Source organism: Mesoplodon densirostris, chromosome X (genome assembly GCF_025265405.1).
Source record: "Mesoplodon densirostris isolate mMesDen1 chromosome X, mMesDen1 primary haplotype, whole genome shotgun sequence".
Lineage (NCBI taxonomy): Eukaryota > Metazoa > Chordata > Mammalia > Artiodactyla > Ziphiidae > Mesoplodon > Mesoplodon densirostris.
In genome coordinates this window covers 18983292-18997278 of record NC_082681.1, presented here as the reverse complement: position 1 = coordinate 18997278, position 13987 = coordinate 18983292, and the positions used below count along the sequence as shown (strand labels likewise).

At 46.9% G+C, this 13987-nt stretch overlaps 1 protein-coding gene across 2 annotated transcripts in view; it reads left to right on the top strand.

Annotated features, from left to right (window-relative positions):
- The first annotated feature begins 9509 nt into the window (after positions 1-9509).
- Positions 9510-13987, top strand: part of SLC9A6 (solute carrier family 9 member A6) — a 52953-nt gene continuing 48475 nt past the window's right edge. For both annotated transcript variants that reach the window (XM_060086700.1, XM_060086701.1), the window contains exon 1: positions 9510-9837. In XM_060086700.1, the coding sequence (XP_059942683.1) occupies positions 9510-9837 (328 nt within the window). The remainder of the gene's footprint in view (positions 9838-13987) is intronic.

Below are 13987 nucleotides of genomic sequence, written 5' to 3'. Positions count from 1 at the left end.
GGCAGGCGGATTCTTAACCACTGTACCACCAGGGAAGTCCGGTGCTGAACTTTTTTAGCTTTTGTTTGTGTGTAAAACTTTTGATCTCTCCATCAAATCTGAATGAAAGCCTTGCTGGGTAGAGTATTCTTGGTTGTAGGTTCTTCCCTTTCATCACTTTAAATATATCATGCCACTCCCTTCTGGCCCGTAGAGTTTCTGCTGAAAAGTGAGATGATAACCTTATGGGAGTTCTTTTGTACGTAACGCTGCTTTTCCCTTGTTGCTTCTAATATTCTCCCTTTATGTACAATTTTTGCCATTTTAATTACAGTATACCTTGGTGTCGTCCTCTTTGGGTTCCTTCTTGGGATTCTCTGTGCTTTCTGGACTTGGGTGTCTGTTTCCTTTCCCAGGTCAGGGGAGTTATCAGCTATCATATCTTCAAATATGTTCTCAGTCCCTTTCGCTCTCTCTTCTCCTTCTGGGACCCCTTTAATGTGAATATTAGTAGCTTGATGTTGTTCCAGATGTCTCTTAAGCTGTTCTCATTGCTTTTTTTAAGATTTTTTTTTTTTGGCTGCGTTGGGTCTTAGTTGCGGCACGAGGGATCTTCGTTGAGGCATACAGGATCTTTCGCTGAGGTGCGCGGGCTCTTTGTTGCGGCGCATGGGCTTCTCTCTAGTTGTGGTGTGCAGGCTCCAGGGAGCGTGGGCTCTGTAGTTGTGGCGCACAGGGTCCAGAGTGTGTGGGCTCTGAAGTTTGTGGCATGTGGGCTCTTTAGTTGAGGCACGCAAGCTCAGTAGTTGTGGCATGGGGGTTAGTTGCCCCACAGCATGTGGGATCTTAGTTCCCTGACCAGGGATCAAACCCACGACCCCTGCATTGTAAGGCAGATTCTTTACCACTGGCCCACCAGGGAAGTCCCTGTCCTCATTGCTTTTTATTCTTTTTTATTTTATATGCTGAGCTTCAGTGATTTCCACTACTCTGTCTTCCAGCTCGCTGATCTGTTCCTCAGTATCATCTAATTTACTGTTGATTCCTTCTAGTGTATTTTTAATGTCAATTATCGTATTCTTCATCTCTGTTTAGGTCTTTATATTTTCTAACTCTGTTAAAAACGTCTAACTTCTCACTCTGTTCATCCAATCTTCTCGCAAATTCTTTGAATATATTTACAATCATTACCTTGAACTCTTTATTGGGTAGATGGCCTATCTCCACTTCACTTAGTTCTTCTGAGGTTTTATCTTGTTCCTTTGTTTGGAACATGTTTCTTTGTCACCTCATTTTACCTAATTTGCTGTATTTATTTTTATGTATCTGGTAGGTTGGTTACATTTCCTGACCTTGCATAAGTGGCCATTTGTAGGAGATATCCTATGCGTCCCAGCAGCACACTCCCCTCTGGTCACCAGAGCTATATGCTCTAGGGGTGCCCCCTATGTGAGATGTGTGGGTCCATCTATTGTGGTGAGTAGTCTGCTAGGCACGGCTGGCCCCCAGTCTGATTGGTTTCTAGGTCCTGACTTGTGCAGAGGCTGCAGGCTACTGGTGGGTGTGGTCAGGTCACAGGGTTGCTGGCTTGAGAGCCCCAGTGGGTCCCAGGGCTAGTGCTGGCCCACTGGTGGGCTGAACCAGGTTCTGGGGTGGGTGGTTGGAGAGCCGAGGTTCCCAGATCTGCTGTTGGCCTGCTGGTGGGTGGGGCTGGTTCCTGGCAAGGTTGGCTGTGGTTTCCGAGGTGTCCCAAAGCTGGCACTGGCCCACTGATGAGTTGGGCCAAAACCCAGGGTGGCTAGCTGAGTAGTCCAAGGTGTCTCACAGCTTGTGTTGGCCTGTTGCTGGGAAGGGCTAGGGCCCAGAGGATCCCAGGGCTAGTGCCAGCTTGCTGGTTGGGCAGAGCCAATTCCTTGGATATCTGGCTGCAGGGCCTTGGAAGTCCCAAAGCTGGTGTCAGCCCACGCATGGGTGGGGCCAGATCCCAGGCCACTGGCTAAGGGGCCCAAAGTGTCCCAGAGCTGGTGTTGGCCTGCCGGTGTACAGGGCCAGGTCCTGAGGACTGTGTCAGCCCACTGGTGGGTGGGGCCAGGGCCCTGGGGATCCCAGGATTGGTGCCCACCCACTGGTGGGTGATGGTGATCCCAGGGCTACTTCCAGTCCACTGGTGGGTGGAGCCAGGTCCCAGGGTCTCTGGCTGCAGGGCCCTGAGTGTGCCAGGGATGGTGCCAGTGTACTGGTGTGCAAGGCCAGCTCCTGAGCCGTCTGGTGAACAGGGCTGGGTCCCAGGGCAGCTGTGGGCTCAGGGGTTCTTAAGGCAGCAGGCCTGCTGGTGAGTGGGTCTATATCTCCTCTCAGCCAGTTGCTTGGCCTGAGGTGTCCCAGTACTGGTGCCAACAAGCTGGTGAGCAGGGGCAGGGCCAGGTCCCTGCACTAATAAGCTAGAGGGAGAATTCCAAAATGGCACTTGATAGCACCAGTGTCCACGTGGTAGAACGAGCTCCCAAAAATGGCTGTCGCCAGTGTCTATGTCCCCAGGATGAGCTGCAGTTGCCCCCCGCCTCTCCTGGAAACTCTCCAAAATCAGCAGGCGGGTCTGACCCAGGCACTTTTCACATTACTGCTTCTGCCTTGGGTGCCAGAGTGTGTGAGATTTTGTGTGTGCTGTTTAAGAGTGGAGTCTCCGTTTCACATAGCCCTCTGGCTCTCCCAAAAGTAAGCCTGCTGGCCTTCAAAGCCAAACATTCTGAGAGCTTCTCTTCCTGGTGCAGGACCCCCGGGCTGGGGAGCCTGATGTGGGGCTCAGACCCATTGCTCCTTGGGGACAACCTCTGAAATTGTAATTATCCTTCTGTTTGTGGGTTGCCCACCCAGGAGTACAGGTCTTGAGTATACTGCGTCTCTGTTCCTCCTACCTGTCTCATGGGGGTTCCTTCTTTATATCTTTAGCTGTAGAAGATCTTTTCTGCTAGTCTGCAGGTCTTTCTCATCAATGGTTGCTCCATAAATAGTTGTAAGTTGGCTGTGCCCATGGGAGGGGGTGAGCTCAGGGTCTTCCTACTCTGCCATCTTGGCCACTCCCCCTAGAATCAGATTGGGTTGAAATCCTGGCTTCTCCTTTACTACCTTTGGCAGATTGGACAAGTTACTTAACTTCACTGTGCCTCAGTTTCCTCATCTGTAAAGTGGGAATAATAATAGTACTTACCTGATAAGACTGTTGTCAGAATCGAGTGAGATGATGCCTACAAGTTGTTTGCAATAATCTCACACACAGGGAGCACTCAATAAACGTTAGCCATTGTTATTATTGTTGTTGATGCTCCTGTTGATCCTTCTAGCTATTTTTCCAGACTGAATAGGTTCTTTATCCCTTTAGTCTTTCCTAAAACATCAGTTGTTCCACCCCTTTGATTATTTTAATTGCTATTCTCTGGACTGTTTCCAGATCCACTAATATTTCTCATGGGGTTTCATTAGTACATCTGCACAAAGTATCCTAGGTTACTTGTCTGAGGTTAATACGAGTATTCATTTCAAATAGCCTTGACACTGAAAATGACACCAAAAATCTTATTTGCTTTTTTTAGCACATTGGGCTGGTATGTTCAGGAAATAAACTGAAAACTCCAGCATAATTATGTTGAGTTCTAACTGATATGTGTTACCTTCTATTCTTCCTTCTACTCTATGAATATAGGCTTTCCCTGTACTACTGTCCTAGTACTGGCTCTCTTTCTACTCCCTCTTCTTTGGAGAACACATGACTCCCACGCTTCAGTATTGTGCACATAGCTCCAACTTCTATCACTGGTCCTGACTTCACTCCTGAACTCCAGACCCCAGCTTCTAACCACCCATTTCGATACCTCCATTTGGATATCACACCAGTCCCTTAAATCCAACCTGTCCAGAGCTGAGCTCTACCTTCTGACTCCCATTTTAATGCTATTAGTAGTCTTATGCTTTCCAGTTGTCCAGGTTCAAAACCTTGGAGTCATCTTTCAATCCTTCTTCCTCAAGCGCTCCCCATCCACCCACCAAATCAGCTGCTAAAACAGGTTATCCTACCACCCTCCACGTTGGCTTTCTCACCCAGCCTCCCGTTTCCATCCCTACTGCATCCCAAAAATTAAGGCCTCACTGCTTTTCAGCAAGACTACCTTTCCAACCTCTTAACTGGCCTCCCCCATCGCCCATCACTCTGCATTTCATTTATCCCCCTTTCTGTTGCCAAATTAATACTGGAGAGGTTTTGAGCAGGGAAATGAATGAGTTAAAATTTTTTGCGGCATTAAGACCTTCCACAATACGGCCTCAACTTAGCTTTTTCAGCCTTTCCCCCAACATATGAATTAATTAATTCAATGTTTATCACGCACCTCCAAATAACCAAGGACTGAAGCAAACGCTGGCCTAAACTTCTGTACACTTTTCAATTATTAAGTCCTTCCTGAGCACTTACTATGTACCCAGTACTGTAAAGTCCTCTTTCTTTTATCCTTGAACTGAATCTAGGTACCTAGGGGAATATAATGTCATCTACAAACATGGAGATTTCCTTGGTACTCAGTGAAATTGAAGAGACACTCACTGATGCTCAGATATGTTGTATTGAGTCCCTGTTTTGGTTAGGCCTTTGGCTAGAGGCTGTCAGTAAAGAAATAAGTAACACCTGGTTCCTGCCCTCAAGATACTCAAGACCTGTGGCATCAGAAACATTTCAATCAAACATAATATTTCAGGAGGGCTAAGAGAGAGACTTGCCTGGGGAGGGGGCGGGGCTCTGGAAGCTCATAAAAGGAGCCCCTAACTCAGCCTGAGGGCATCCTGGAAAGCTTGGTGACCTTTAAACTGAGTTTTGTCACATGAGAAGCTAGTTAGGTGAGGAATGTGTTGAAGGACTCTTCAAGCAGAGGGAGAACATGGCAAGGTACATAGACACATGAGAGCACATGAAGCTTTCAGGAAACGACAAGGAGTTCAGAAAGGCTGAAGCACAATATATTTGGGGGAGAAAGACAGGATATATGGTGAAGAAACAGTCTGGAGTCAGGATGTGTGGAGCTCCATGTGCCAAGCTAAGGAGCCAGAACTGAAGGCCATGGGGTCAGTGGAGGGTTGGAGCAGGGCTGTGATATATGTAATCAGATTTGTGCTTCAGAAAGATCCCTCTGGTAAAAGTGTAGAGTAATGATTGGCAGAGGCCGAGGCAAAGGTCAGCAAACCTTTCCTGTAAAGGACCAGGCAGGAAATACTGGAGGCTTTGCAGGCTATACAGTCTCTCTCTTTCTTTCCCCCCCCCACCTCATATTTTCTTTTTTTTTTTAACATCTTTATTGGAGTATAATTGCTTTACAATGGTGTGTTAGTTTTTGCTTTATAGTGAATCAGCTATACATATACATATACATATATCCCTATATCCCCTCTCTCTTGCGTCTCCCTCCCACCCTACCTCTCCCACCCCTCTAGGTGGTCACAAAGCACCGAGCTGATCTCCCTGTGCTATGTGGCTGCTTCCCACTAGCTATCTATTTTACATTTGGTAGTGTAGATATGTCCATGCCACTCACTCACTTCATCCCAGCTTACCCTTCCCCCGCCCCGTGTCCTCAAGTCCATTCTCTACGTCTGCATCTTTATTCCTGTCCTGACCCTGGGTTCTTCAGAACCATTTTTTTTTAGATTCCATATATATGTGTTAGCATACGGTATTTGTTTTTCTCTTTCTGACTTACTTCACTCTGTATGACAGACTCTAGGTCCACCCACCTCACTACAAATAACTCAATTTCCTGTCTTTTTATGGCTGAGTAATATTCCACTGTATATATATGTACCACATCTTCTTTATCCATTCATCTGTCGATGGACACTTAGGTTGCTTCCATGTCCTGTATTGTAAATAGAGCTGCAGTGAACATTGTGGTCCATGAGTCTTTTTGAATTATGGTTTTCTCAGGGTATATGCCCAGTAGTGGGATTGCTGGGTCTAATGGTAGCTCTATTTTTAGTTTTTTAAGGAACCTCCATACTGTTCTCCATAGTGGCTGTATCAACTTACATTCCCACCAACAGTGCAAGAGGGTTCCCCTTTCTCCACACCCTCTCCAGCATTTATTGTTTGCAGATTTTTTGATGATGGCCATTCTGACTGGTGTGAGGTGATATGTCGTTGTAGTTTTGATTTGCCTTTCTCTAATGATTAGTGATGTTGAGCATCCTTTCATGTGTTTGTTGGCAATCTGTATATCTTCTTTGGAGAAATGTCTATTTAGGTCTTCTGCCCATTTTTGGATTGGGTTGTTTGTTTTTTGATATTGAGCTGCATGAGCTGCTCGTAAATTTTGGAGATTAATATACAGTCTCTTTTGCAACCACTCACTCTGCCTTGTAGTCCCAAAGCTACCACAGACAATCAGTGAACAAATGGGCATAGCTGTGTCCAGTCAACTTTTACTGGTGGACACTGCGATATGAACTGCCCGGCATTTTCACGTGTCAGAAAACAGTCTTCTTTCGATTTTACTTTTCAACCACTAAAAAATGTCAAAAGCATGCCATACCAAAACAGGCGGCGGTATAGACGACTCTTTTGAGAAGCTCGGTCTGAACGGGAGGAGAGAAATGGGAGGAGAGAAATGGTGCGGTAGAAGAGGGGTGTGTGGACTGGAGGGGCGCGGGCGGGGTGCTGTTTCTTAAAAGAGACCTGAAGGTGGTTTTAGAGAACAGGAAGGGGGTGGAGAAGGAGCCGCTGAAGATGGTGGAGGGAGATGACAGTTGGAGTAGGTCCTAGAAGAGGCAGGAAGGAGGTGGCGGGATGCGGAGCGTAGACTGGGGCTTACGTTTCATAAGGGAGGAGGGAACAGCTCTAGCACTGAGGCTGGAGGGGAGGAGGAACGCGTGGGCACTGATGGTATATTGAAGGGAGACTGCAGGCTGAGGACGGTGAGGACGGTGAGGACTGTTTTCCTGAGGATCTTGATTTTCCCAGTAAAAAAGGAGGCAAGTCTCGAATTCCGTGTGACTTACCTGTTGGAGCATCGAAGGCGGGGCTGAGGTGGGTAGGCGCGGGGCGGTGCGGGGTTGGGGGGGAGGTGAGAGGAAGCTGTGAAGCAGATACCCAAGTGCTTGGTGAAAGTGCGAGAGAGACCAGGAAGTCGTTAGAACACCGGGAAAGGGGAGGGTGTTAGCGCTTCGAGGCAGGGTGGAGCAGTAAGGAGCCTGGAACAACAATCAATGGGGAGTGAGCGGAGTGCCCGCTCCTCCTTCAGGCCACCTGATACAGGGCGTGAGCGTGAGCATGAGTGTGTGGGGGGGGGGGGCAGTGGAGTGGTGAGGAACTAAGCAGCCTCCACTTGAAACAGCGGCAGAGCTTGTGATGTCCTGAGCAAGATTCAGGTACCGGGAAAAGGAGATGGAGAGGGCATCAGTGCAGCAACTGAGAGGGCTGGGCAGTTTGTTCCTAGTGGAGGGTACTCCAGAAAGCACATGACAAGGCTTGGCAGGGGGCAGCAGTAGTGAGAGGAGAAACTGGAGGGCGAGAGGCACACAGGGCACTGTTGGGTTGAGAAAGAAGTACATTCTGAGGGGAGCCAAGGGCTCATGGAGTTGGCCTGCCTGATAAAATTATCCGCCTCTCAAGATTCCTCCTGGAACTCTGTTCTAACGAGGTTGCTGGGGAAAGGGTGAGAGTGGGGATACTAAATCGCTGGGGCCAGTAAACAGAGGTAGAGTCTGGAGCTTGGAGACGTTTGTTAACTCCTGCCAGGCAAGCAATCTGTGACTTTCATTTTGTTTTGGTTTTTTCTTGAGCTCCAAACACTAGGAGAATGAAAAATGGTTTTGTGCCGGGGCAAAACAGTCTTGGGTTGGGTGGTTAGGCCTGAAGAAGCGGGGATACTCCTTCGCTAGGTCTTCTGGGGTGACAGAGATAGGCCTGGGGAGGGGGGGCAGTGGGGAGACTGGGAAGGATCCTCACTTGGATTTCTTGTCTCTACACAGCCCAGCCCTGTTCACACAAGGCCGTGAGGTTAGGCTGGAGGCAGGGTATAGGGGACCGGCAGCCATGAGGTTGGGAAGGGACAGGCAGACCCAGGACTAAGAGGAGAGACTGGGCTCAGTCACTGGCACAGCTCCTGACCCGACAGGGATAGAACTCGGACTTAAGCACCATTCCAGCACTTTTTTTTTTTTTTTTAGCTCACCATCCTCACAGAACTTAATGAGCTGGTTAATGGGAGTGAATCCACACTGGGACAGCTGGGAGTTGCCTGGTTGTCGTTTGCCTTAGCAAAGAGGTTATACGGCCCTAACGTGGCCAAAACTTTTGAGAATCATGACTTCTAGGCAGAATGATAGGAATTGGATTGATAGCTAGTGTCATCAATGGTATGAAAGAATTGAGAAAGACTATATGTCGGTAGGGGTAAAATGAGCTCATTTAAAAACATTTTTAGTTTTGGAGATTGGTAGGAGCCTCAGCAGGATATGCTCAACATCCAACAGGTAGAGGCCTGAAGGGAGGGTGGCAGGTCAGGACTTGGGATCTGGAGTTCATTCCTGCAGAGGTAGAAATGAAACATTCTAGAGAAAGTCTAGAGGGAACAAAAAGCCCACAAAGACTAATGAGTGATCTGAGGAGAATGGAGAAAATAGAAACCCGCTGTTCTCAAAGAGGTGAGAACTGTGAGAATTCTGGTGTGCAAGGTTGAGAGGCTGAGAACAGGGAAAATGCCCTTTGAGGAAGAGAGATGAGATATGGTGTCAAAGGTGGCTTCTGAGCTGGGGAAATCTGCTTTAAGATAGAAGGGAAAAGGAGCAAGAGGGGGAGGAGAAACTGATCACAGCAGAAAAGATTTCTTCCTGGGGAGGGAGGGGAGTGTTTGGAGCACGGGTAAATCTGAGCACAAACCGATTGAATCTTTGTGAGATTGAAGAGTTTATCTGCAAGAGATGACTCACACCAGGTAATTTACGTGTAAAGAAAACCGAGCACACAGACACACACATAATCCTTGCCTTTGAGTCAATTATTTGTGAACTACTACAGTGCTGACCAAGCAGATTCCGATTTAAATTACAGATGGAGATTTAGGCCCTTCCCAAGAGGACAACTTCTTATCCTGTTAAGAGACACTGGGGGACAATATTGAGATGGGTTATGAAAGATCGATTCCCCTGAGAGCTCTAAGAATAGGATCGAACTAGACACAGCGCAATCTGCCACGCTTTGATTACGCTGAGCCCAGGTTTCTTTTCCAGAAGGCAGTGGGCTAGATTCGACGGTCTTTCATTGCCTGGCAGCGGAGCCTGAGCCGGGAGCTGGTGCAGTGGGGGACAGAAGGCCAAAGGCTTGGGGCCCTGCGAGCTGGGAGTGTCGCGTCCCCTTTAAGAGCGGCGGCGGCGGCGGCGGCGCGCGCTCCGGAGGTTTCCCTGGGGCCCCGCCCCTTTCCCGTGAGGCCTCGGGGAGTGGTCCGACAGCGGGCGACTGCGGGTGAGGAGCGGGCTGGGGGGCGGGGGGAGTCATGGCTCGGCGCGGCTGGCTGCGGGCGCCCCTCCGCCGCGGCGTCGGCGGCAGTGGCCCCCGGGCCCGCCGGCTCACGCGGCCGCTCTGGTTGCTCCTCGCAGTGGGAGTCTTTGGCTGGGCCGGGGCTTCGGACGGCGCTGGCGGAGAAGCGAGAGCCATGGACGAGGAGATCGTGTCAGAGAAGCAAGCTGAGGAGAGCCACCGGCAGGACAGCGCCAATCTGCTCATCTTCATCCTGCTGCTCACGCTCACCATTCTCACGATCTGGCTCTTCAAACACCGCCGGGCCCGCTTCCTGCACGAAACCGGCCTGGCTATGATTTATGGCAAGTGCCTCAAGACCGTGTGCGCCCCTGGCGCTCTCCCCCTTCTCTGGTCCCCGGCTGCCTCGCCTCCTCTCCTGGCCCTGCACGGCCTACGTTCGGCTCCCCTTCCAGTTCCTTCCATTTTCCGTCTCGTCTTTCTCCCCCACCTCCGTTTCTCCCCCTCGCCCCCCCTTTTTTCTGCTACGCCCCTCGTTTCTCTGCCTTACCCCGTTTCCTCCTCAGCCTCGCCCCCCGTTTTCTCCGCCTCGCGCCCCCCCTTTCCTCTGCCGGTCCACACCTTTTTTTCCTCCGACCCCACCCCCTTTTTCTTCCGCACCCGCCACCCCCTCCGCCTCTGCCTACCGAGCTCGGGACCCGGGACTGAGGATGGGAAGGGAGTGGGTGCGGTGTCTCAGATTGGGCTGAGGACTGGGGGAGGGGAAGCCAGCATAGCTATCCATTTCTCTGGGTGTCAGTTCGTTTAAGGTCCTTTGAAGCTGCAGTAGTATCTCTGCTGCTCAGCATCTGGCGTTCTTTTGGAGCCAGAGTCCACCTGTCCCCATCACCCAGATCTTGCTACGCCCTGTCCTTTGGAGGTTGAGAATGAAAAGCTGACTCCCGTGTACCCCAAGTAAAAACCTGAACAGGAAAGAAGCCGAAGAAGGCTTAGGACATTTTTGATGACGTCCTGATGTATTGTACTATGCCTGTAATATCTGATATGGATACGTATGGTTGCCTCTTCTAATTCAGGCCGTGCCGCGGTGAGGACAAGAGGTAAAGATCTTCCAGCAGCATGTTGTACTGTAGGATGATCAGGACAGTTCAGCCAAACAGTAATTAGGAGCACCACGCATATGCAGTATTATGGGTGACTTCCTGGTAGCATAAGATTATTGACAGATCGTTGAGTAAATGGCTTCAGTTCTTGTGTCTTAGTGTGCTTTCTTTGCGAGGTTTCTTATTTATCTTTATTTTTTTGGTCATGAGGAGAGAAGGGCAAATCAAACCATGGACTCAGAGGCAATTGGGCCTCATGAGAGGAAAAGATGCATATTGCTGACTGTCTTAATCTAAGATGACCGCGGAGGCTTATATGGCTGGAGAGATGAGGGCAGACAAACAATCCTTTCTGTGCAGTACATGAGTGAAGATTATCTTCATTTGGAACAGGCTTAAACTGATGAGCTTGTTGAGCTTTGTGTCTCAGACTTGCAGATAGGTGGGAGAAGCCTTGGCACAAAAGGACCTTTCTCCACACACACACACACCCGCCCCTTTCCAGTAAATACAGACTTCTGGAATGTGCAGCTCAAGGGTAGCATAGCAAGGAAAGGTAGTTGTGTCCATCAGGAAAATGCAGGAACTCAGGCTTATTTTTTTCATTTGTAAGGTAATAAAATTCTAAGCCTGTGTGCAAAATATCTTTGCTCCCTAGGATTCTTAGTTTTTAGACATATTGGGTGGTTTGCATATTTCATGGTTTTTTTTTTTTTGCATTCTATTTGCAGTGCTCCTTAAGCTAAATTAGCCAGATAAGCTATATATCTCTATATAATTTCTCTGTATACCTGTGTGTGATTTATTTACTATCCTCAACAAACCTTTGCTACTCAGCCTACTATGTTATGCACAGAAAATACAAAGAAGTATATGATCCCCACCTTCAAGGAACTTATCCTTCTTGGGTAGACAGGTCATATAAAGAAAATAAAGGCATCTTAAATTCCATTAAATGCCAAGTGAGTATTACAGTGTTAAGAGAAGGAACTGATCACAGAAACCTCTTTCCTGTAGAGAGATATAGTGTGATGAAGTGGTTAAAGATGTAAGGCTTTAGACCAGAGGTCTGCAGATTTTTTCTGTAAAGGACCAGAGAGTAAATTTTGTCGGCTTTGTGGATCACATCAATCTCTGTGTTGTGAAAATGTGTTGCGTTTTCTTCTTTGTTTTGTTTTTTTTTTCCTTTCTGTAAACGTTTAAAAATTTAAAAGCCATTCTTAGCTCTTGGACCATACAAAAACAGACCATCACTGTGATTTCCAACCCCTGCTTTAGAGTCAGACCTGGGTTCCTGTCTTACTATGCCAATAACTCCGTGTGATCTTAGGCAAGTCCCTTACCTTCTTACGCTGTCGTCTATAAATTAGGAACAATGATAGTAGCATTATTGTGAGGAAGAAATGTTTTTAGCTTCATACCTGACCCCTAAGTAAATGCTCATTAAATGAGAGCGGCAATACTATTATTATTATTGCTGTTATAACTGCATTTTCTCAGGTTAGGCTCAGAATAGTTCTTCTAATTATTCAGTCTTGTAAGTTAAGAGGCAGGTATAGTATTTTTTTATAAAAATCAAATAGGGACTTAGAATTTCCCTGAAAATATTTGCTCCTTGGTAGTTGATAATCATTAACCTCCTCTAACTCTTGGGCTAAAGGAGAAAAGTGGGATTACTGATTGCTTTCCCTGATGTTTCTAAGTTAATGAAAAGTGATGGAGTACCTTAGTGTTGGTATTTTGTGAAGGAAAAGCAAGGGTATCTCTTGTGGAATATAAAGTGAAAGAGTGTTATCTGTGAGTCAAATTGGGTTGATTTGCCACGACTTGGCATTCTTTAGCTTGTCCCATTTTCTCAATATGGGTGATGGGGGCTGTGGATGAACAGCCTCCTGGCCAACTCCCAAGTCCAGTTTGAGAAAAGATGGGGCTGGGTCAGAGTATTTTCAGTGCCATGGAAATGGACATTTTCTAATCCTAATTACCATCTGCCATTTACCTATTTTTATGACTCTTGTACCATTATAGCTGTTACGTTAATATATTATTTGAAGACCTTTATTTTTCAGCTTGACTTCCAGATGAAAGGGCTTCTTACTCTGGGAATGTCCAGACCTCCAAGTTTCAGCCCACTGATGATTTAGCTATCTAAATCCCAGAAAAATACTACTTAAAATAAGCTTCTCCTTTATTTTTTTGAGAAGCCAGGGTAAAAAGAGAGAGAGAGATTAAGTTGCCAATGTGGTCAGTTTCTAGATTGTAATATAGCCTAATTGCCCCAGTTACAATGTTGAAGCACCCAAGTGTTCTGTTCATTGGGCAAGCTTGCTTAAGAAGCTTAAAAGTGAGTCACCGTTAGTAAGTCTGAAAAGTGATCACTCACTGCAGTGTGCTTACAGATGGTATAAAAAGCAGAAGACAGGGAAGCAATATTTATTATGCCTTAAACTACAGCATCCAGAGTCCTAGGTTTAACTAATGCGATTTATCAGTAAATATATATTAAGTGTCTTTGATGTATGCGATATGATAAGAAATACAGATATGAGTCATCATCCCTGTCCACAAAGCACTTACAATCTAGTGACTGAATAGGTAGTGTTTATTGAGCATTATAATGTGTTAGACACTGCTTAGATGCTCAACAAATATCATCTCATTTAAACCTCATAACGACCCTGTGAGATGGATACTATTATCTTTCCCATTTTACAGATGAGGAAATTGGGGCACAGGGAGGTTAAATGACCTGCCTGAAGTCACATAACTTGTAAGTATTAAGGCAGGATTCAAACACAGTCAGTCGGCCTCAGGAGCCCCATTCTCTTAGCCCCTTGAACCATATTGCCTCATGTTGAAGAGGTAAAACTTATGTATAAAGACAAAACAGGTTAGTATTATCATCACTACATATGAGGAAACTGAGGTTCAGTGAGAAGTTATGTACCCTGGGATCACAGACTAGAACTTGATGGAACCAGAATTCATACTTCTATCTGCCTTCCAAACTTGTGCGTTTTCTCCTACACTCTACTGTACTAAATTTAATAAGGTTGGATATGAAGGGAGTTAACACTTAAAGTTACAGGGGTTTTGGAGGTGAGTTGTGAGGGAAGCTTATGAGAGAATGGAGACATGACCACCAGAGAGCAAGTTAGTAGTGATGAGAGAGCAAGGAGGTGATTAGAAAATTATAGAGACTTTGGAAATAGAAAACCCAGATTTCAGTTCTGGTTTTGCCACTTAATGCCAAATAATGTTGGGCAAGTCATTTATCCCCATTTTATAGATGAGAAAATAATGACTGAGAGATTTGTAGTAGTTCAATTAGCTTTTCAGACAGAATCTAACAGCATTCTTCAAGAAGTAGGTAAGTGTTACATATGTACAT